Source organism: Alligator sinensis, unplaced genomic scaffold (genome assembly GCF_000455745.1).
Source record: "Alligator sinensis unplaced genomic scaffold, ASM45574v1 scaffold231_1, whole genome shotgun sequence".
In the NCBI taxonomy this organism is placed as follows: Eukaryota; Metazoa; Chordata; order Crocodylia; family Alligatoridae; genus Alligator; species Alligator sinensis.
In genome coordinates this window covers 1183830-1208264 of record NW_005842003.1, presented here as the reverse complement: position 1 = coordinate 1208264, position 24435 = coordinate 1183830, and the positions used below count along the sequence as shown (strand labels likewise).

General features: G+C 41.0%; 1 protein-coding gene across 9 annotated transcripts in view; it reads left to right on the top strand.

Moving 5' to 3' along the window:
* PCDH7 (protocadherin 7) overlaps window positions 1–24435 on the top strand; it is a 401051-nt gene that overhangs the window by 181282 nt on the left and 195334 nt on the right. For 5 of the 9 annotated variants that reach the window (XM_025201796.1, XM_025201799.1, XM_025201800.1 and 2 more), the window contains exon 2: window positions 3700–3916. The exons of 2 other annotated variants lie outside the window; for them this stretch is intronic. In XM_025201796.1, coding sequence (XP_025057581.1) covers window positions 3700–3916 — 217 coding nt within the window. Of the gene's footprint in view, window positions 1–3682; window positions 3917–24435 lie in introns of those variants that run through there. 2 more of the 9 variants (XR_003093590.1, XM_025201801.1) reach the window with 2 other exon arrangements.

Below are 24435 nucleotides of genomic sequence, written 5' to 3'. Positions count from 1 at the left end.
TCCCTGGGGAAGGGTGGAGGTGCAGAAGAGGATTGGTTTACCTCTCCATTTTGACATTTGTTCTTATGAATGATGATTCTATGGGGGAGAATTCAGCACTATACAGATGGTCTGTAGCACATCTTCATACATACACAACTATTCTTCTACTAGGGATCCATGAGCAGCCACAGGGAACGATAAAATATTCCTCAGTACAGACTACTGTGTATTGTAATGGAAAAAATATTCATATTATTGGAGCTCAGGCTACACAGTCAACTTTCTACATCCGTTTGGAATCTTATTTTAAAAATGTTTTGATGTTTGAACATTTTAGCTTTGAGCATTATTTTTATTATTTTTTGCTGACACTTTTGCTGTTCATATTGTCTTAGAGCCATCGGGAATTTGTCAGTTGTGTATAAAGGAAGAAAAGTTTAAATTGCTAAATAATTTTATTTTTAGTGTGTTCTGCATTTTGATTTTTGGAGCTAATTGCTCTGAAAACTTCCATAACACTCATAAGCTTTCCTCCCTCCCCTTTTAATAAAACTGAGCCATACCCTGGATCTTAGCAGGGAGCCACTTGGAATGTACTAGTAACTGTAACATATTCAGGAAATAATGTGCTCATATTTCTAAAACAGAAATATCTCCTCTCATGAAATCAAGAAAGGCGGTCAGTCACCTTACATGGTAATAATGTGATAAAAGGAATATAGCAACTATGTCAGAACAGTTGAAATATCCTTGAGTTTTGTCAGTGTAATGAGAATAATTAATGTTATTGAACTTGCTTAGCCTTAACTTTCTGTAGAATACATGCTTGCTTGTGCTTAAGAATATCTCCTATTACTTGAAAATAGTCATATTAGAATGGACGGACAAGGAATGCCAAGAACACAGAAAACATCTACTTTTTTATTAGACCAATTTAAATAGTTGGGGGAAAAAATTATAGCAAGCTTTCAGGTTTAAAAACCCTTTGTCAGGCTGAGGAAGTCTCTGCAGTTAGTGTGTGCTCATCCTGGATGGAATGAATTGTATGAATAGTTTACTACTGAATACTAAGGAATAGTAAGAGTAGTCCAACCTATTCCTACTTTTAACCTTACATAGGGTGACCACATGTCTAGGGTTACTATATTTCTATACTATATTTCCAGGTCCACCTGTCATGGAGGCGTGGGCAGGGAGGCAATGGCATGCCAGTGCCCTGCCCTGCCCTGCCCTGCCCTGCCCTGCCCATTCTGTTGCCCCTCATTGACAAAACACCACCCCCCACCCCAGCCCTGCTGCTGACCCTCACTCCCAAACAGCAGTACCCTGGCGCTGCTAGTGCCCTGGTGGTGCCGCTTGCTTCCTATCCACAGCCCCTGCCAGCCCTGCTGGTGCCCCTCCCGACCTGCAGCCCTTGGCTCTCCAGCTCTGCTGGTGCCACTCAATCCCAGCCCACAGACCTCTGCCCCTCCCACCCCCCCACAGCCCTGCTCACCAAGCAGCTCCTGCATTGCACATGCACTCTCTCTCTCTCTCTCTGTTTACCTGGCTTGCTGCAGCTCATGTGAGGAACACATGACCCCAGGGAGCCAATCTCCCAACCCCAAGCAGCCAGTCTGGGAGAGCAAAGAACCTGGATATTTGTTCTTATTTTAAAAATCTGCCTGGACACAGCGCAGAGGTCCAAAAAATAGGGCATGCCTGAGAAAACCTGGACATATGGTAAACCTGCCTGACATGTCCTGGTTTGGCCAGGACAGTCCTGAATTGCATAGGCTGTCCTGACATTCCAGCTGGTTGATGAAAAATGAAGCAAAACTCCCAGATTGGCACCACCCTGCCCACATGTGCCTGGCCCAAGTCCTCCTGAGCAGCAGTTGGTGGCTTAGGAGGCAGGCTAGACAGAGCACTGCTCCTCCTGCCTGGGGTGGGGATCAGTGTAGGTGTTGCAGGCTGGGGAAAAGGACTGAGGCTAGGGCCAAGGCAGCTGCATAGGGTGAGCCAGGATAGTCACCGGCTGCTGGCAGCCTTATGCCATGCTGCTGAGCCTGCTGCCAAGGCCCAGGCTACATATGGTGGTTCTAGGCAGTGACCAGTGGTGGAGAGTGGCACTGTGTGGCTGTGCAGCATGGGCTGGTGGAGTCTGCAGGGGCTCTGCACAGGAGCCATGTCCAATCAGGTCCAGCCTCTGTGCATGGGGGAAGGAGCCCAGCCATGGGTCTCTGTGCTGTCTCTCCCCACCCTGTTTCTCCATCACCATGGATTCAAGTCTGGATGAGTTCGGTGCCCTCACATGCAAATGCGCTGGATAGGACTCTGGTGTCTGCATCTGTGTGTCTGCATGGGGAGGAAGGTGTGGATGCGCACACGCGCGCACGTGTGTGTGTGTGTGTGTGTTTGTGTGCGTGTGCATGCATACCACCATCTCCTGCCCCCTCCAGATTTCCTTACCCCCATCCCAGATTTTTTTTTTAAAACAATATGATTTCCCTAGGCACACACAACATCTTATTGTGGTACTGTTTGCATAATGCTTTGAAGATCCTAAGTGATAATGTCGGTGTTAGTGCTAAGATGATGATAGCTAAGAGCAATCAAATGCCTGGCACAAGTGGATTAGAGATTAGAATGTCTGGTAATTTTCTGGTTTTCTAAATTTGATCATAGACTGAAAATGCAGTTTGTTAATAGCAAATTAAAATATATTATTACTGTTTTTTGTTTCTTACAACTGATTTAACCTAGAATCTAAATCTTATTAAATGTTATGAAAATGAACTATAATGTTTAGTTTGTTTCAGTGTTAACATAGTACCTTGCCCTGTTTTGGATAAACACAGAGTACATTCAGTGTCCTTTAAATGTGGAGGATAGATCTCTTCCACTTTGTGGAATACTCTTGGGTGGTAGAGTTAAAATATTAACTTTTTAGAGCCACAGTGATTTGTTCTGTGATACTTGATGTTCTGAATGAGCACAAATCCATAGCAATCAATGTTTGCATGGCTGCAGTGAAAGCATGTGGTGTCAACTGTGTCTGTGGTATTTTAAAGGCTTTATTAAATCAGCTGGCAACACACCCAATCTCAAGGTATTAACTTTTATTGCAACAGAACTAAGAAAGTGAACATTTTTTCTCACTCTTTCTTAAGAGGGCTGTCTTTCAAAACCAGATATTGATTATTTTTAAAAAGGTCTGCGTGTCATGTTGTTAGCCCTAGTCACAGTTTAGGGTGAAATACACACGTGTGCACATGTACACAGATTTTCAAATGCCTCCATGCAGTGTTTCATAAACTCTTTGAAAAAACTTATCTTAGGAAGAAAGAAAGTATACAAAATTATGCATCTTGTGTGTGTGTGTGTGATGTATGTGTGTGTGCATGTGTGTGTGTGTACGTATGTGTAGGTGTGTTTCCCACTGAAAACACACGCACACCAGATTTTTTTCTATTTGCTAACATATTTATTTTGTGAAAGGAGTTTGATAGACTGCATGAAGGTACTTGAGAGTGTTTCCCACTGAAAAATACATAGAATTTCTCATAAAATATCTTTCTAAAAATTATACACTTTGCTTAAAGTCGGACAAAACTTTATAGTTTTTTTTTCTTAAATAGTAATTGTTAAGATATTTCTCTGTTTAAGTCATGTTTTGAGAATCACTTGTTTAAAGACCTAACTTTTCAGTGACATTCAGAATCTTTTCTCTTGCAGCCATTTCGTAGAGTGACGTTTTCTGTTGTGAGTCAGCCTCAGGACCCACATCAAGGGTCATTGCAGAGTTGCTATGACAGCGGTCTGGAGGAGTCAGAAACACCAAGCAGTAAGAGTTCATCAGGGCCAAGACTGGGTGCCCTTCCACTCCCAGAGGACAACTACGAAAGGACTACGCCGGATGGCAGTGTTGGTGAGGCAGAGCATATGGAAAATGGTAGGGGCAAACACAACATCCACACACATAATCACACTAGCAAGCAATAATAAGTAGACATGGAAAGGTCAGTCCAAAATAAATAAATAAATAAACTAGTTTAAATTATAATTGTTTTAAATGTCAAAGTTTGCTAAACATAGCTATACAAAATAATGGATTATAACCTTACAGATAAAATCAGCAACTTTTTCCCTACTCTTTTTTCTTATTTTATATTATTTTAAAACTACATTGCTGAGACCAATAAATATATATTTTTAATACCAGCGCAGAGGCTGGGATGAAGCAATTACATTATACTGAAGAGGGACTTCTGTTCTACTTTTCTTCATCCTATCTGGTCATGAAACTGCTGCTTATGAAGTTTTCCTGAAATTGAGGTTGTGCAGCATCAATAAAAATAACATAAGAATTTAAAACCCCCTTATATAGCCTTCCCATTCTCCTAATATTATGTACAATGTTTTCTAAACAATACCAAGTTTCAGTTCCATGTTGAATTATTTAGCAAAGAGCAGCACTGATTTCTTTTTTTTCCTTTGCTTCACAATTTATTGTGGAAAACACCTTCAGAACATCTCACTTAAATTCAGGGCTCATTTATACAGGAATGAAAAAATGCACCCTGATTTGCAGTATGAGTAATTCTCCAGGAATTACAAAATTATGGTAATTTAATATTTAATAAATGTGAGGGGGATTTTGTGCCTAAAACTAGGAGTTTCTTTGTACCTAAGACCTAAAAAATGTTGCATCTTGGTAAAAAAAAAAAAAAAAAAAAGAGGGCGGGGGGCTTGAAAAAACACTCTTTATGTTTGTGACAAATCTTAAATGACTTACTGTCCTCCATTGACTAGCCCTGATCTAACATCTTTTGAAATCCAAGAGCATTGATTTCAGTGGCTTTGGATTGTGCCCATAAACCATAAAGCAGGGTACTACATGTCTAAGTGTACAGGTTGATGATGATCAGTGAAACAATGGGTTTGCTGATAAATTTTATATAGCTGTGTATATGGGAAGGATGATCTATCTTTACATTCTTAAACTTGGTATAGATTTAATGCTCTGGTGTGGTTTTACACATCCTTTTCGCTTCTTTCAGAGACTACATGAGTAGCTAATAGCAGTTTTTGTTTGTATCCCTGAAATAGATATACTGGGCTCGTCTCCATGTGCCCCTGACTGTACAGTTGGTACTGAGCAGTCATTTAGTACTTGATAACGAAAGTACCAAATGACTGTGCAGTACCTGCTGGTATTGCACAGTCCCAGCGGTGCATGGGTCGCTTTCAACCCTATTGCGCAGTAGCGGCAGCATCACAGTTAGTGCCTGTCAGCGCTATGTTGCTGTAGCTCATCACTACATCAATGTAGTGTCTCATGTGCACATGCCCACTGACCTAAAAATTAGATCATTCTCTGCGGTCAGGAAATTCACAGATCTAATGTATATGAATAGAAATGGCTGCAGCAAGTCTGTATTTGCTGAAGGTCTGCATTTCAATAATACATGGCCATTTAAAGTCATACAAAGAACTGAGCAAAAAATGTAAACCATAATTATTTTATGTTAAATTATTTGTCCAGATGTGTGTGTGTATATGTATGTGTATGTGTGCATGGGCACATGCGTATATATTATATTTCTACACAAAATTCATTTTCAGGCATGGGGATATGTGTGGTATTGAAAAAAAGATCAAGGCATTTAAGTGACTTCTCTGAATTGTGATTTTTAAAACTTTTATGGTGAAATTTAGTGCTAAAAAATAAACATAAGCTCTGGCTATATGTAGTGTACACAGTATAGTAAAGGCAGGTACTGTTCAGATATATTTTTATCAGTTTGCAACTCTTAAAAAATGTTTTGATATCCAAAACATAGAAAGCAATGCACACAACTTAGACAAACTGTACAGCTGTGTTTTATAAGTCAGTAATGGAAGAGCTCTTATACCAATGACTTGGGAAAGATGGTATGTTTCAGTTGTTAAGCATTTTCAAAAATAAAATAGATTAGTGTGCTTACATTCTAGAGTTTGTGGAGAAACTAGAATTATATTCAATTACCCTATTTTCTCAGATACAGCACATCCCCATAAATAATATGCATCTTGATTTTGAAAGGCAGCATGAAAAACAATTTGTGTCGAAACTAAGTAGCAACAGGCAGGGAGCCAAGTCTGCTCCCTAGCATGCCAGCAGCCCTGTGCACCTGATGGGGTCTGTGGACCAACCTGGTGTGCTGGGTCTAGGGACACCCATTTCAACCCCACATGGGTTTCAGGGTCGCATGCCGGGTCTGACACTGTGCATCAGGTCTGGACTCATGTGCTGTGCCTGGGTGTTGGGTCCAGGGCCGTGCTCTCGGTCTTGGTCTGAGTGCTGGGTTTAGGACCAGACCAGTCCTACACCCTGGCCTAATGCAGCACACAAGGACATGTCATCCAGCCATGGTCTGGAAATGTGTTGGTGAGGGACTGGTGGCAGCATTAACTGCTGTTGTTTCCAAAACTGTGGCAGTGAATGCTGCTACTTCTCCCTGGGTTCATCTACCCTTTCATTAATTAGTTGTTGTTACTGCACATTTTGTTTAGTACCAGTAATAACATGTATTAACTGAATGCACAGTGACCAATGCTATTGCACAGTAGTCCTGTCACATGGTTTTTTGTGAGGCTATTGCACAGTAGACTAATTCTTCTGTGCATTAGCATGGCACACCATGACACACTGATGTGAAGTAGAATTAGTCTGCTGTGCTTTTAGTGTCTTCTGTAGATGCGCCACCTAACCACTAAATGTCTGAGCCTATGGCAATCCATTTTTCTTGCAGAATGCACACCCCAGTTTTCACCAGCTAGTTTTGGGGGAAGGTGTTTGTTGTATGTGAGAAAATATAGTAATTGACAAAAGACTGTCACAATTGAAAAGTCTCAATAGGAGGAATTCAAGACTTGCAGGTAGTAATGGAGAATTTCTTTTATAATCACAAATCTTGAACTGAGCCCCCTGAAAAATGGGTGACATTGTGATTAAAATGATCCTCTACAGATTTTTAGGTTCTGCTGTCACTTGTTAAATACAGGATTTTGATAGTGCCATGTCATCTGCCTCTAGTAATTTTTCTTAGTGCTGGTCTATGGCTAATGACAGGAGAAGATGGAATGCACTTTTGGTTCTTTGTATATGTAGCATTTGACATTTGAATGAGAGTTTTCTCTGATCCAAGTTTTAAGTCCACTTGTGTAACTATATAGTGCAATTGTATTGCTCAAATTCGGGTAATTTAATCTTCAATATTAATGGATCATTCTGACATAAATAGAATTGGAATTGAAACCTGTCAAGTGTTCATTTGTCACATTTAATTGGAATCTAGGTAATCTGCAGTGTTTTGCTTGGTTAGGTTTTAATCAGAATTTGTATTGGATTTTCATTTGGATTTTCCATGGAAACAGCATTTTGAAAGCTATCTTAGTCCTTAATTGTTATTACTTCAAATATTTACCATTTAATTTCAACCAGTATGAAACAATGCCGTTATAACTAATTGCTTTGGATTTACTTTCATTTTAAAGTTTGAAAAGATAATTTTCAGCACAATAACATAGAACCTTCTGTAACCTTTGATGCATTCTATGTGTTAGCTAGAAAGACTAATGAAAGCAATGCACCTTGCTTGTTATTACAAATGAAAGAAGGCTGAGCGTACTACAACCAGAGTAAATATGGATAATGAAATTCAGTTTCCTAAGTTTGTTCCTTAGATGTCTCTTTCCACAGAAGTAAAACAATAGGGCAAGTGGGCTGGTTCTCTTAGAATAAGCAGTATGGTATATTACCAGTGTATGTGAAGGTCAGATCTAGACTAAAGTCTCTTTCACATTATTAGCCCTGGTATCAGATGTTAGAGAAAAAATGAAACGTTAGAAGATTATGAAAAATGCAGTAGAAAAAGATCTATTAATTAGTAAAATCTGCAGAACCAGAAGATTTCTAAATCTTTCCCCATGCTTGGCCTTGCAGGTTACATTAAAGAAAACCCAGTCACTTGTGCAGAAGGCAGGGTCTTGTTTAATGTGCATTAATTGTTTCTCTAATATTGCCATATAAAGGTAGTATTATAATGTAAATTACAGGTTTTTTTTCCCCTTGAGAACTTTTTCCTTTACATTTTGACTTTTCAATTTAGAAATATAGGCATTGTCATACTGGAACAGATCCCTCTTCTGTTTAACAGTCTTCAGTATTTAACAGTGACTGGAAACAGTTATTTCAAAGGAAGATACAAAAAAAAACCCACATAAGGGGACAATTATAGAATAATGTTTCTTCCTGGCCTCTGTAGTTAACAGTTGGCTTGTGCCCTAAATTATGATTTTTCTAAAAAATACATTTTGCCTGTTTAATGCAATTGTGGATTTTCTCTTCATGCAAATGTGCCCTTTTATGAATCCTACTTAAACTACTGGCTTCTTGTAGCACTGAATTCCACAGGTTAATCATCAGCTGTATAAAAAGTCTTCCTTCCTTCCTTTCTTTATCAGTTTTAAGTTGTTTTCTTTGGTTTCATTGACAACCTGTAGTTGTTGTATTATGAGAAAAAGTAAATAGAAATATTCAGTTTACTTTTTAATACTATTCGTTAGCTGTATACTTTTAAACTTTTTCTTCATATATCCCCTCTCTGGGTTATACATTCATATTCTTATTATTTTCTCTTAACGTTTGTTTACTGTCTCTAAACTTCCGTAATTTCTTTCACGTGTTTTCTGAGAAAGTGTGATCATAACTGAAGTCCAGGTGAGGTCATTACAATATTTTTGGTATTATTTTCTATCTCAGTTACTACACAACTTATCATCAGGTCAAAGCTTTTTATTTATTTATTTATAATGGTGCCTGAGTCTCTTTCAAAGTAGATAATTAGAACGAGCAATTTAAACACATTCTAGTCCCTCTCCTCTCCTCTCCTCTCCTCTCCTCTCCAGGTTACCTAGAGTTATGTACCAGACACAATACTGGTATCAAGATCCTGGGTGGGACTTAACTAGTGTTAGTAGATGAACTAGCTAGTTTAAAGCTTGTTCAGCTATATTTAACAAGTTTCAATTACTGATACAGGTCTGGACTGCAGTGAAGATATAGTTCAAATTAAAATGTGTCTCATTACTTAGAGTGAAGTACACAATACACTTAGTCCATACTAAATCTGTGGAATTTTAAGCAATGTTAAAATTAGAATGTGCTATGAGCAGTCAAATGTTAAGGGCTAATACCATTTTTTTCCAGCACGGTGCTGACTTGCCACTAGATGGCTGATCAGCAGGGGTGTAGCTAGGAGCAGGGACACACATGGGCTCTATCCCTGTTCTTGGTCAGAGGGGTGGCCTGGGAGCTGTGCATCCCAGGACGCAGGGAGACTGCTTATTTTATCTCTGTGGAGAAGACTGAAGTTACCCTAAGATGACCTAGATATCACAACCCACAGTTAACTCTCCCCTAAAGTGGCATCACTTTGAAATGTTCAGAGGACACTTAGCATGAATTAATGAACTTCATTATATAGACACTCACATTTTAAGTGCCTTTAGTATGGTCTAAGTGTAACATGTAACTTCACCATCAATCTACCAGGGGTGGAGGATAGTAATTATCCATCTCTATAAGGGGTTCTTAAACCTATAGCTGAAAATAAAGAACTTATTTACACTCATTATCTTATATAAGGCAAACCTGAAGCAAAGAAGTGTCTGTGACTTTATCACACATGATATCAAGTAGCAGAACTTGGAAGAGAACTGACTTCAGCTTGTGGTTTAGTTGCTGGACAATTTTCTCCCTCCAGGAGGAGCAAGGAAACAGCAGGTAAATTGTGCTCCAGTTGACAGCTGACTAATTAAAGGAAAAGAAAGAAAACTTGTTTAGTTATATTAATATAATTTGATTGCACATTATTTTACCCACACGAATTTCAAATTAAGATCCTAGTTGACAAATAGGAGGTGGCAATTGAAAAAAAACCCACAAAAAACAGTTCTAAGAGGGACATGGCAAAAAAGCTGAGCTGGGTTTTTTGTTGTTTTTTTTTTCTTTTTCCTTTCCAAATATAAATCATTACAGGGTTTCATTTTACCAAAAAAAAATCTCTAAGTGCAATTCAGTGTTGATCATTTAGTAGCAGTCTGCTACCATTACAGGGTGTATCGGTCTGCTTCATTAAATACAAAACTAAATGTGAATAAAAGTGGAAGCATGTAGCTATATGCAGTTTTATATTTTGAAAATCTATTTTCTGCAGATCTTTACAATAGAGATATTAATAGTAGATTAATATTGCTGAAAACCAAGGTTAAGTATTTTCAAGTCCAAATGACGCAGGGCAAATAAACAATCATGGACTTCTTCTACGAGCTGTTGTAAATTTGCAGTTTGCATTACTTGCAGCTGTCCTGGTTCTCTCAGGTTGTAATTATTTATCAGTAGTTTTATTTTAGGACTTGATCCTGGAAAAAACCCTTCTACATGTGAGCAGTTCATAAAACTGTTAAGATTTTCAGGAGTGAGATCTATTCTGAATTACAGTTCAGCTGCTGTACAAATGCAGTAATTACAGCTCTGCCTAGTAAGAATTCATATTTTCTTTGACTTTTCTGTCAAGGCAAAGCTATTATATCTGCTAGGTTTTCCTTAAGTATCACACACACACACACCCCACACCACCAACAACAGGAAGTCTTCATGGATTGTCATATTGTCTTTTCATTGATGTGGGGCAAATTGTGCCACTTGGGGCAAACTGACCCTGCCCAACTCCTCTAGGATCTTCAGCCAGGGGGAGCTAGAGGCTGAGCTGCCTTGAGGAGTTTCTGAGGCCCAGTCAATTGGTATCTGGGGACACTAGACCCTTGTGCCAGCTGGAATTATGAAATAGCCCTAACCTAGAGTGACCCCTGCACCCGCCTGCTGCCACTCACTTGCAACAGCTTCTGCCCCCATGGACCTGCAACCCCATGGCTGGACACCTGCCAGACCTAGACAGGGACTGCATGGTTTCCTGGGCTGTGGCATGGGCACTACATCAGAGCCTCCTGCACCTCTGGGCCAGCTGCAGTGGGCTTTGGCTGCACAGTTGGCCTTTGGGTGGCACTACTGTCATGTCTTCTGGTGTCCCCGCTCTGCCATCTGGGCAGCTATGTCTTGTTGTGGTGGTCTGCTTTGAACTGTTGAAGCATGTCCTCCTGGCCCCAAATGGCCAAGAGGTCAGCCACCTTCTCTGCCCTCCAGCTATGTCCCCACTGCTGGACCCGGGTAGGCTCCTCTGCTGAGTCCCACCACTTACCTCACCAGCAGGGATCCTGGTGTTCCCTCTTAAAAAATTGCAAATTCTCTCATTAAGAAAACCTAAATTCTCTCATTAAAATACCCAAAATCTGTGTTCTTCCACAATTAAAATGAAATGCCAATATATATATAAAGAGATCAGTTCAGCAATGTTTTATTGATATATTTACAAGTTTAAAGCAATTTGGAAGCCTACCAGTGCCATTATTATCATAATAAATTATAAGTTCTAAATATCTATACACTTTGATGCTTGCTTTTGGGTTTTTGGTCATAGAAAAATCAGACCTGCCCCTGCCCCTGCCCCCGCCCCCTTTAATCATCGTGATGTGGATAGCTAAGCAGCACTGACAAGCTGGTGCCCTGCCTCTGCCCTTGCCCCTCATTGCCAACCCACAGCCCCACCAACGCCCCTCACACCTGACCCATAGCCCCTGCCTGCCATCATTAACTCCCTCCTGCAACAGTTCCATCCCAGCACCAGGACACAAGTCCAGCTTCAGCTGTATCATGCGCTGCTTTGTGACTCTGAGCAGTGCCAGCCCTTGCTGTTCTGCTCCCTGTGCCTGTGCCCAGGCCCCAGTGATCCCTATGCCATTCCTGGGAAGCCCTTGATGGGGGCTTAGGGACTGGGTTGGGCAAGGCCAAGCCTCCCCATGCACAAGCTGCTGTAGGGGAGCAGGGGGGCTCTAAGCCCAGCTCTAGTGGCCTCTCCTACCTGGACCTCTCCCCCTCCCCTGATTTCCATCGCTCGTGCTCTCTCTCTCTCTCTTTCTCTCTCTCTCTCTCTCTCTCTCTCACACACACACACACACACACACACACACCCCTGCTACCACCTCCACCCTTCCCCCAAGCCCATCACACCCCTCCCCAAGTGATTTCTGGGACCAGGAGCCCCCACAGGCTGGGACTGCATGTCCCAGCACTAGTGTGGACACAGGGCAGGGCTGCAGTGTGGCAGTTGCCCCTGCAGCTACAGCTCCCATCAGCAGGTCCTATCCCATCCTGCCAGATGGCTGGGCATGCAGGGTATGAGATTTGTGTGGGGGGGATGTGGGGTTTGTGAGGGAAGTGGTGTGGAAGGGTGGGTCTGCAGTTTGTGGGTGGCTATGTGGGTGGGGGGATTGTGGAGTGGTTTGGGGGTGTGGGGTTTCTGAGTGGATTGTGGGGAAGTCTGTGGGTATGGAGGGGTGGAGAGACTGTAGGTGTGAAAGGACTGCTTGGGAGGGGTGGATCCCCCACTGGCCCCCTGCACGGTGCACATCCAGTACTCCAGCAGCAGCAATAGCAGCAGCCATCAGTGTGCTCATGCCAACTCCTGACAGAGCACCCTAGCAGTGTAGTGCCACCTCAGACCAGTGGCTGCACATGGCGCAGGCCTGGCGTAGTCTGCAAGCTCTCAGACAAAACTGGGTCAGCTCCTGCTGTCACCCATGGCTTCCGGCATCGCAGGCAGAAGCTGTGCAGTCAGGCTGGGCTGGCTTCATGCAGGAGCAGTCATGCCAGAAGCTGGTCTGTGCTTGGAGCTGGCATGAGCACCCTGATGGCTGCTGCTGCTGCTTTTGGTGGGTTTAGGGGGGCTGTGTGCCATGTGGGGAGGTGGGTGAGGGACCCACCGCTCCTGAGCAGTCCCCTCACCCCCACAGTTCTCCCCACACCCAGCTTTCCCACACCCACATACCTATTTACCTGGGACAGTGCCTGGGTCTGATCCACCATTGCAGCCTTGCCCCAGTCCTATTTGCCCCAGCAAACTGAGGCAGCATTCTGAGACAGCATGGGCACATGGCAGCTACAGAGATGCTCTGGCCAGGTGCGTCTCTGGAGGACCCAGCCTCCAGTTGTTTCTCAGCATGTTCCAGGAGCGCTGCTTTTTTTCTATATAACAACATAATTCTTGGGAGGAGGAGGAGTAAAGATCACAGGTCGATAAGGAGAGTTCCAAGGAGATGCATCAAGCAAAGAACACTCACCAGTACCCACTGCCCCTCTAACATGTCCAAGGAGCCAGTGGAAGCCACTCAATGAAACTCTTCCTGGAGACGTGAGCAGAGGAGTAACAGAAAAGCAGAACAAGGGTTGTCCTCCTGGCCTGGTAGCCGGTAAGTTTGGCCAGAGCCAGGAGGAAGTTGACCAGGAGGCCCTTGTGGCCTTGTGATGGAGAGAGGAGGAAAGAGACGGGGGGGAGGCACAAATAGTGGGTATGTAAAAAAATAATCTGTGGGAATAAATGCAGCCAAACCTCAGGAAAGGTTCCTGAAAGAGTAGTAGGGAGGCTCAGGAAAAAGAAAAAAAAGCTATTCCTTCCTAACAATGATCTCTGATAAGATAGTAGGGCAGTGTGGCACTTTGTAGACTATCTAGTTCAGACAGGCATGAGCTTTCATAGGCATTGAATTACTTCATAAGATGCCATGTAAGGACTGACAGAACAAATGATTTTATATAGTATAGAAGGGAAGGGAAGGGGAGGGATACTTCTACAAGAGGTATTAGGTTAGTTGAAGAGATTAATTGAGATGAACAAGGCAGGTGAAAAGAAAAAAAGGGGTGTGTGTGTTCATGTGAGGGAGTAAGGCCCTGCTGCAAGTACCTTGAAATCTAAACAGATTCCCTGAATTTCAAATCAATTCACAGAGGTGGGTAAGTATTAATATTCTAAACCAAGAGATGGGAATGCTAAAGCACCAGAAGGTTAAGTGATTTGCCCAATGTCAAGTTGCAAGTTGATGGCTGAGCTGGGAATTGAGCCAAGGGGTGAAATGTTGGCCCCAGAGAAATCAATGCAAGTTTTACCATTGACTTCCAGGTCTTATTGAAGTCAATGAGAGCTCTGCCATTGACTTCACCAGGGTTAGGATTTAAATCCAGGTCTCCTGACTTCCAGTCATTTGTGCCAACTGCTAGTTCATTTTCCCTTCCAGTGATGCAGATTACAGAATTCTCTTTGCTATTGTCAGACATTTGGAAAGAGGGCAAATACATTCTTTAATTTTTTAGTCCTGGGGTAGAAAAAAATATTCCTTGGTTTATAAAACAGTTAAAAGACAGTTAACATCCAGTGCAGCTTCTTCCAAATGAAAAGTCTCATACCGACAGTCAACACAAATGTATTTTTCCTCAATTCAGTAAAGTCCATTCAGCATGTTCTATTTTGTTCAGTCTTCCCCAGTTCTCTGAGTATTCACATTTGATGACTGTTTTGGGGGTTGTTGGTTTTTGGGTTTTTTTGTTTGTTTGTTTTTTGCAGTTTCCTGGATAGCATTAGGTCTTTCAGTTCCTTCTAATCTTCAAGTATAACGAAGACCCCAAAATTCTTTAGATTGGGCAGCTCCTCTATGTTACAGTGATAAACAGGTTTTGTTCTCACCAGCTGGCTACCATTTCCTTTTTTATTTATTTTTTCATTGCTGCCTAGGCCAGGATTTTTTTCTCCACCCCCTATTTAAAGCAGTGTAATTAATTTTACTTCTTGCGTGTAGGTAGTGTGGGTTTGTATTTAGTATTTTTAAACACTTGTTTTTTTTTAGGGAAGCAAAATAGATAAAAGTAATAAGAAAAAAAAAACATAATTTATTCTTGTAGGTCCATTTGGTGATTACAGAGCAGTGATTCTCAACCAGAATGGTGCAGGACTTTGGGGTGTAATGAGATCCTTTTAAAGGTACTACAGGGTGCTTCTCAACTTTGTTAAATTCAAGGCACCCCTTGGAAAATGCCAACTCATAGCTTTCACTCATTTTTTGACTATGGAAAAATAATACAGCAATTTCTGTTGCAAATAACTCAGAAAGACCAAAACAGGACATACATTTTTTGACACTGTGGATTTGTACTTGAAATTTCTGTGTTTATCTTGTGAATCATGCGTAGGTGTTTGCACTGTACAAAGATGTACAAAGATGTCTTGGAGCATTTCCTTTTATTTACCATAAAGATTAAATATCCCTAATCAGATAGGTTTAAGGTACTAGTTTAGTAAATGCTGCACAACCATACAAGCAGGCATAAATATTATCTTTCATTATTTACACATCAATACATGCCTGCCTTAATTAGTCATTGCATTTTCAAAGGTAAGCTTTTATGAAAAGTAATTTGCTTTTAATGTTTGGTTCCTCCTTCATGTTAAATGAGTTAACTAATTTGAATAAAGTTCATTGCATTAAAGTTTTACAAAATTAAAAGATAATGACCAAAACCCACCATCATACCAAACTATTTAAGCTCATACAGAAATATGAAGGGTCCCAGTCTTCCATTTCTTTTCTTGCTCACAACTATAACTGTAGTTTCTGACAATAGGAGATGGAATACACCGCCAGCGTCGGACCTCTTAGAGGTAGACAATCCAATGTAAGGGGGGAAAAATAGAAAAGTCTTTTCTGATCAGTGTACATCATACTTTAAAAAACAGTTGTGTTAACTCATTTCCTTGTGACCCACAAAAAAATTATTTTGGCACAAACATATGCTTCTCTTATAGAAATGGAATCAGATTTAAATCATGGTGTACAATTTAAACACATTTGGAAAGGATGCCAAATATGTCTGTGTAAATCCTAACCAGCTCATATGTTTTCATCATCTGCACTGAAAGTACTGAAAAAAGAGAGACATCCCTGTAACTGCTAGCAAAGTTTAAGCAGCCATGTTGGGTTAGTTTTTTAATCTTTCTGAGCATGGGAGACTAGTGCTGCCTTAGTAAGGGGAACACATCAGCAACTGGGGGGTGGTCCCCCACAGCCAATCGCTCCAGCCGATCACTGCAGCCACTTTTGGGAGCCAATTGCTCCAGGTGCAGCTGCTTCTGGGAGTGCAATGGCACTCCCACTCCCTGGCTGGTGCTTGCAGGGAGACACTGGCACTCTGGCCTGCCTTCCCTACCCATCACCTAAGCAGTGAGCATGGCTGGTCAGGGGGTGCACCAGCACTCTCAGGGGGTGCACTTGCACCCCTGTGGACCCTCTACATGTCGCCATATGCTAGTGCCACTCCTTCCCTGTTCTGCCGTAGGGTCCAGGTGGTGGCATCAGGCAATAGAGGGGCTGGCTGGGGCATGAGAGTGCCGAAAGGGCGGAGCCATGTGGGTAGGCAGCAAGCAGGAGTCTGGCTCCCTGATAGCTGGGCTGACAGGGTGCAATTTACTGTCCCTGACAATACTAGCTTATGACTGTGTTAATTAGTTTACTGTAGCCTAATAGTATTGCATGTCTGGACAGTGACACTTTACTCTGCAATTAATTAGTTTACTCTGCAGTAAAGTGCACATGTAGATGTAGCTGGTAGGTGCATCTCTATAGGCATTTGTTCCCTGATATGCTGGTACCCCTCATTCCCAAGCCACAGCCCCCCTGGCCATGCCAGTGCCCCTCACTCCTGACTCAGAGACCTCCAGCCCTGCTGGTGCCCCTCATTCCCAACCCACTTCCCCTCAACTCCAGGCCCCAGCTCCCCAGTGTGTGGGGTGGGGGGGTTATGTGAGGCTTAGGGGTGTAGGGATGGAGGGGTGCCCAACATCATAGGTGCGATGCAGTAAGTGGTGCCAAAGGTGACACATTGGAGGAGCATGAGGGGGCACATACCCCCTAGATTTCTGCATACACATCTGGGATTGGGGCTGCGGCCTGGCTCAACTGGCACTGGGAAGAAGCTGCCTCCATGGCCCAGTGAGCGGGACCCAACATGGGATGGTAAAGCAGGGTGGCAAGACTCATTGCTGCTGCTGCTGCTGCTGCTGCTGCTGCTGCTACCACCACCACTGTGAGCTCCGCACCAGCTGAGCCTCCATGGCTGCCAAGCTGAGGCGACCCCCTGCCTACCACCACAGTAAATAAAACTTTCAGGAATGTACATTATTTCTCCACAAGGTTTGAATAAGTTCATTTTATCATAGATGCTCCTACTCAATGTCTGGCAGAGACAGGCAGACCCTGAAGTTTTATTCCAGTGTTTCTGTCAGACGATCACTATTGGTCTTCAGCTGCCATTCCTCTCTAAGTAGGGTCTAGAATGGAGTTGAGTCCTTATGGTTTTTCTCACCCCTGCCCAGGCCCAAATAGGCCTGCTAGTCTGGCATTCTCAAATAATCAGCTTCCCTTTTATTCCTTTAAAGAATCTTAATATGCTCTCTGGGGTTGTCTTATCTCTGACAGGTGAACTGAGTTGTATGTGGTATCTATCTTTTTGTTCTATGTTTTGAGCATCACAGTGGGGTCATAGTCCATGGCTGGGGTTCTTGTCCTTTTCAGCAACGCAAACAAATAACACACAAAGAACAAATGCTCCCTTATTCTGCAGAGTGTCAAAAGCCATTTTTCATGAGGACGGGGAAGAAGGAATTGATACAAAAGGAAACTACATGTTAATAAGTAATTGATGTTGATCAGTATGCAATTGTGAGCATGTGTCCTGTTTTTTTCTGAAATGCTTGCACTTTGCATATGCATAATCTATAATATATGAGCACATATACATGTTAATACATATTGTATGAACATACATATATGATTATATAGATTTATTCATATTAGATAAATATTTATTAGCATATACACACACTGTGGTTATATATAACTATACATATATATTAACTGTAGTCTTGATTTCCCTAAATATGTTGCCAAAATTAAAAGAAGTAACAAAACAAGTCTCTTTTTCTTGTGGATGTAATCGCTTGAATAGTTAGAGATTCTCAGGAATGTTAGGCCTTTTCTAGGCATATAATTGGCATCTGCATATACTGCTTTACATCAGGTAAGTCAATTGATTTAAATTAAAATACTCTGATTTACATCCATAAAACAGGCATTACTCAGGCCCATGTAACCTTACTTTTCATTGCACAAGTTTTTTTAAATTGTAATTGCACAGTTGTTTCTTTATAGCTGTGTAAATGTGTCTTTCTGTTATACTAGTTGTTTAATATGTATTTTTTTGAAAGTTTAAACCCAAATACTTTAGATCAGTTTCTCAGCATCAGATAGTTTGCTTCCTGTGATACATTTCAAAACCACTTGAAGAAATTTGCTTTTACAGTTCAGTTGACAAGTTTGCATGTGAAATGGAGTGGGAGAAAAATTAATCGTTGTTTTTAAGTTTTCACTATGAATATATCTTAGACTTGTATATCCTTTCCATTAATCTGAGAGAAGAAGCATCAACAGGTATTTTTGAACTAGCTACCAATTTTTTTATCACTTACAAACAGTGTGTTGTTCTCTTTTTCACAAATAAGATTTCAACTCTTTTTTCCTATCTGATTAAGTTACAGGTTTGCTAATTTAAACCTGAATCTGAAATTGTATCAGCAATTCCATACGAACGTACCGTGAAGGGGTTTAAGACATATATCTTTAAAATTCATAGATTTAATAGATTTTAGGGTCGGAAGGGACCTATTAGATTGTTGAGTCTGACCCTCTGCCATGGGCAAGAAAGAGTGCTGGGGTCAGATGACCCCTACCTGGGGTCTGTCCAATCTCCTTTTTAATACCTCCAAGGAAGGGGACAGCACCACCTCCCTTGGAAGCACATTACATATTTTGGCAACCCTCACTGTAAAGAATTTGCTCTCCCTCAGTTTGTGGCCATTGTTTCTAGTTACCCTGATGGGCACCCTGGTAAACAGTGTACCCCCTATTTCCTGCTGTCCCCCAATGAGTTTGTAGATAGCCAGAAGATTACCTCTCAGCCTTCTCGTGTCCTCATAGGGTTTTTTCTGTAAGACTTTAACCCAATGGGTGGCCCTCTGAACCCTTTCCAGGTTATCTTCATCCCTCCTGAAGTGTGGTACCCAAAAATGGATGCAGTACTCTAGTTGTGGCCTGACCAATGCCACATAGAGGGGAAGTATCACCTCCCTAGACCTGTTTGTGGTGCACCTACCTATGCAAGAAAGAGTGCCGTTAGCTTTACTTATTACTTCATCATTCCTCTGAGAAAAAGAAAGTGCAGGACTTAAAGTGGAAAAGATACTGTGCACATGAAGGAGGCACCTACTAGATGAAAATATTTTTAACTAAAGTTGTAGAAGACCATAAGGTTCAATTTCAGAACTTTTTTTCTAATTTATTGGACGTTATAAATATACATATTTTTTGCTAAGAAGTAAGATGATCAATTTACACAAAGGAAAGATGGAAATTAAGCCCACAGACTTAAATTAACTGTGTTTATTGTATATTTCAACCTTTTCAGTGACAGATTTTATGGAACATTTTTAAGAAAAATTAAATTAAAATGTGTTTTTTTAATTTAAAAAAAAAGTAGTTTTAAGGAACTGAGGTTTTGACAAGTCTAAATAATGTTATTTCAGGTATCTTATAGTGCTTAAAGTTTCAGGATCAAGCCCCTAGTAAGGAGAGTTTAAACTGAAATGCCCAAACAAAGCCAGCCTTGTTTTATAAAACTAAAACAGAAGAAAACAAAATAGAACCACCACCCCCACAAAAAAAAAAAAGAGAGAGAGAGAGAAAAAGAAAAAAAGGATTGTCTGCATAACCCTGGAGTCCTTTGTGTGTGGATTTCAGGAAAAGTCAGAGAAAGACAAAATGTATGAGAAAAGAGATTATCCCTACATCCCAACAATGTTGTGCCTTCAAAAGGTAAAATTCAACCTTCATTTAAAATGTTCCATTTAAAATGCCTACCAAGTTAGAACATACTATTAAAACTAAATTAGCAACAGATAAAAATGGTCAGTCTTATATCGCTTTCTAGATTTATGTGAAACACTGATAAATCTCACTCTTTAAAGACAGTTTTGATATATGCTTGGGTCCCATATCTTTTTCTCTATAGGAAGTAACTGAAAATAGGGGTATATAATTAATATTTGAGTATGTGATTAAAAATAAAAATAGCAGAATATGAAGCTAATGAAGAAGGAACAGTCCACAAGGAGTTAATTAATTTTGATAGTTACCTGGTACCTTACAACCAAACAAACGTGTCCAAGCTGGTTTTCCCAACTTGCTTGTCTTAACCTGCTTTTTGCTATATCTAAGGAACAAATCAACCCTAAAGAGCCCTGCAGGGGTACTTGTTCTTTTACTGAGCAATCTGTATTATTTCATCAGCAAGGGAAGCAAAATCAAAGTGAATCATATCTAAAATTTCATGTAAACAAGCCATAGGACAAGCTTGCATTGAAGCGTTTTCTTTTCCTGTGGGGTAATGGCAGATTTGTTTTCTTGATCAAACAATTCTTCTTTCAGTTTTAGAGATTTGTAACAGTGCTATATAGATCAGTGGTGTCCAGAGAGAAATCTTGTAGAGTTGTTTTTCTTTTTTTTAACTGAATCTCCAAAAAGCAAAACATAGGCAGTATTTGTTAACTGCTACAACAGACAGGGATATCTTTAGTCTATTACAGCTGCACAGTGTAGAGTAGCTTAATTGCTTCCACAGTTAAGGGTCCTTTTTACCCATCACTGAGTATTTATGTGGTCCTTATATACAAGACACTGTGATTCCTTTTGTCAAAATGAAATTACATGTATATGCTCATGACATGTTAATGCAATATTTACATATGGAATTTAAAAGTACACGCTTGTCCTAAGCTGCAGTGGCAATAGAATCTGATTCATTTTTCCCCCTCGCTGTCTTTAGTTAACAGTACACCTGACCAGCACAGTTCCTAACACCTTCTTCTCCTCCAAGTGCTTAGAAATGGATTCCTTGAGGATATGCTCCATGAAATATTAGCTTGAAAACAGAATAACATAAGAACTGGTAAAGAAAATATAAAAAGTACTGTCTCCCCTAACAGCTGATGTGCCATCACATCATAATACAGGATAGATTGTGACTAGACCATTTGGCAGCTACTCACCTTCTAAGTTACATCATCAAGTGAGAGAGCAGATTTAATGGGCCTGTATTCCTCCACAATATCCTTATATGAAGGAAGATGAGCAGTGAGCGGGCAGAGGAGAGAAATAAACCAAGCTATATTTTCTGAAGTACTGGCCACAAAGACAAACTGGCATGAAGAATGTTTATGAGAGAGAACTCTAATTTTGGGGCAAGACAATAACCAGAAAGGGCCTTTGAGCTTTATGATTGTGACACTACCTGCCACTCCTTACCCAGTGAAGATAACAGTTTTATAATCTATCCTATATGTAGGACATGACCTGCGTTCACTGCTCCTTGTAAATAACTCCAAGGAAAACAAGCAGGGGATTTGGGAGTGTAGGAGGGAACAGTTCCAGGTTTTTTCTTCCTGTTTTGTGTGTGTATGTTGGAGAATATCCATGAGAGATCTAGATGGAGTGTACAGAAAGAGAGAACAAAATAGATATTCCCCAATATATCATGTCCACACACTGTAGATGTGCAAAATTACAGACCTTGTACCTGGGGACCTAATGCCTGGCATAAAGAAGCATGTGGTGCTGCAGGCTTATAGCCAAATATAGGAGAGAACAGAGTGAGTTGGGATTGAAAGACAGCTGATATTAAATCTTTATAAAGTGTGATAGAGATGAGATGTTGCATCCTAGAGGTGTGCACCATCCTTAATGAAGGCTATTCCCCAAGGGATGAGCTTACTAAAAACTCAGATATGGGACCCTCACACACAGGCAGAACTAAACACATAAATAGCATAGAAGAACAGAATATAACCCAAGATGCCACCATAGCTTTTCCTCTTGCTTCTTTCTTCAAAAAAAAATGTTGGGTTTTTTTTTTGCTTTGGTAAGTAATGTCCCACAAATTAGGCCCTGTGTCATGAACTGTAAGTGACAAAATTAACAAGTATAAAGGCCTTATCTTACAATTCTTAGGGTATGTTATAGACTATCTGAAATATTTTATCTACTGCTTATCTCTATCTGGCAATGTTATTTTCCTGTTGTTTTGTAAAAGGTGTTAGGGTATTGTGGGAGTCTAGTACTTCATGGTGACAGATTTGCCATCACTCCTCTTCACCCTTGATCTCCTCTTACCTAAAGAAAGAGAATAAGGAGAGGTGAGATGTGTGTTGCCAGTAGTGAATAGTGACTCACAATCTTTACAGGGCTCATCCTCCTCTATACCCTGTCTGTATCACACCCAACCAGATGTTGACCTGTGGCCTGCTTTGGGCCTCATTCTCCCACAGACATGATATTGAAGCTAGGTTACCGACCAGTCATCTTCTTAGTGGCTATCTGGCTTACTCCTTACTGCAGTCACTTGAGGGCCTCTAATTAGAGCCCTTTGCCAGAGCAGTACCTTTCTCTCTCAACCTACATTAATCAATCATTATTCCCTCCCCAGTTTGATCAATCAAATCAATTCACAGTGGGGCCATTAACTTCTTCTCAGTAGATTCATCCCGTGAATGCTAAGCTACGAAGTCTGTCCACATTTTACTAATCAGTTTTCTAGCAGTTCAATCAACTACCCAGCTGACCAGCTGGAATTAATCTCTATCACTCACAAAATTAGAAGGCCCCACCTAGGTCCAGCCTCTGTTTAAGTCTATCAGGCATAAGCCTGCCACTCACTGACCCATACTGCTATGTCAAGTTCAATATCACAGGCATACACCCCTTTTAAACTTCCAACCTTACCAGTTCCAGAAGTATTTTCCTGCCTGAGGCTGAAAGCATCATTGCCAGGGGATGTTTGCAGGCCCTCAGCATCCCACTTATTTCTACTTCGTCTCCATCACACTAGTCCAGCTCTGGTCATCAATCTGACACCTCCACATGGCTTGTAGAAACTCTCTTTTACTTATGATTTCCCCTCTCTGAGGCAACTCTCTCTGGACCAGCACAGCCTTATCTTCTGGCCAGGTTCCTCCTGGCCAATAGGAGACAGCTCCAAGGTCCCATGACCTAGTTTCTCTTTGCAGCCGGCATGGAGGCTGCTATGTCTGCCCCAGATGTCAGCATCTCTGCTTTCCTTGCCACTCTACTGGTCCTTCACTTCTCAGTGAGTCTCCCAGTGTGCTCAGGTCCAGAGAGGTTCTCCAGACTGTAAGAGGGCTCAGGTTTGGTATGCTTTTATAGAGGTCTTAGAGTCAGCAACTCATGTAGACATGGCCACTGTTGATGAAGCAAGCTTTAATAGACAAAATATAACATAAGTGGAAAAGATATTAGATTATATAGCTGCTTCATACTTTTTCTAATTTTTATGCCAATGTACGTTTAAACAGCTCAAGTCAGTGGGCCTACTAATACTTCAAACTCCCCATACCAAGAATATTAATAAGACTACTGCACTATAATTATGGAAAATCATTGCATCATAGGAAATGATTTTATTTTATACCTGGCTGCTCCTAAAAACAAATAAAATAGTCCTCTGCCAAAATGTGTTATAATACAGAACCAAAGGAAAAGAAAAAAAAAACAAAAAAGCATTTGTTGTCTCGAGACCTTTCCCATCGTACTCTGCACTCACTCAGGGAAGGGTACTTCACTAGATTTTCTCAGGAAAGAGTACTTCACTAGGTTTTCTTTTATTGGCTCACAACTTTCTCTCAAGTGTAAACTTCATCTGTTGTCATTTTCCAAATGCTCCTGCTTTGGTAAGTGATCTCCATCCTTGTACCATAGATTGTGAGTGGCCAGCTGTCACCACAGAGAATTTAGATAGGATTTTTTTGCTAGATCTTATTGATCTCTCTCCCTCCATAAATACATGCAAAAAAAGTTGTTACTGTGCCATGTTTTAGTACTTCCTTTTAGAAGTATTAAAGAATGGGGCCATAACTGTCCAAACTGTGCTGTGCACACAGTGCACAGTTAATTTTAGCTGCTACTTTGCCATAGGGGCACGCTAAAATGGGGAAGTTTGCTGCTATGATGAAGTAGCTGCTGGTCACGTGTAGACTCATGTGATTGCTATGTTATCATAGCGCATCGTACAGTGATGTATCACGTTGCTACAGTAATGTAGGGTGATGTGTAGACATGCCTAAATAAATCTTGTGTTATGCCGTATTGGACTGAGCATGACTAAATCATTGGGATCTTAGACGCTCCAATTTTTTTCTACATCATTTTCTTTTCAACTAGTCAAAAAGCAGTTCCCAGTAACTGGTGCTCATTCACAATAATTAAGTCACAAACCTATTAGATGTTATGCTGAGTTTTTCATTTCTTTCAACTGTTTAAACAAGGCTAGAAGACCTTGAAGCAGTGCTAGTGCTGACTCTT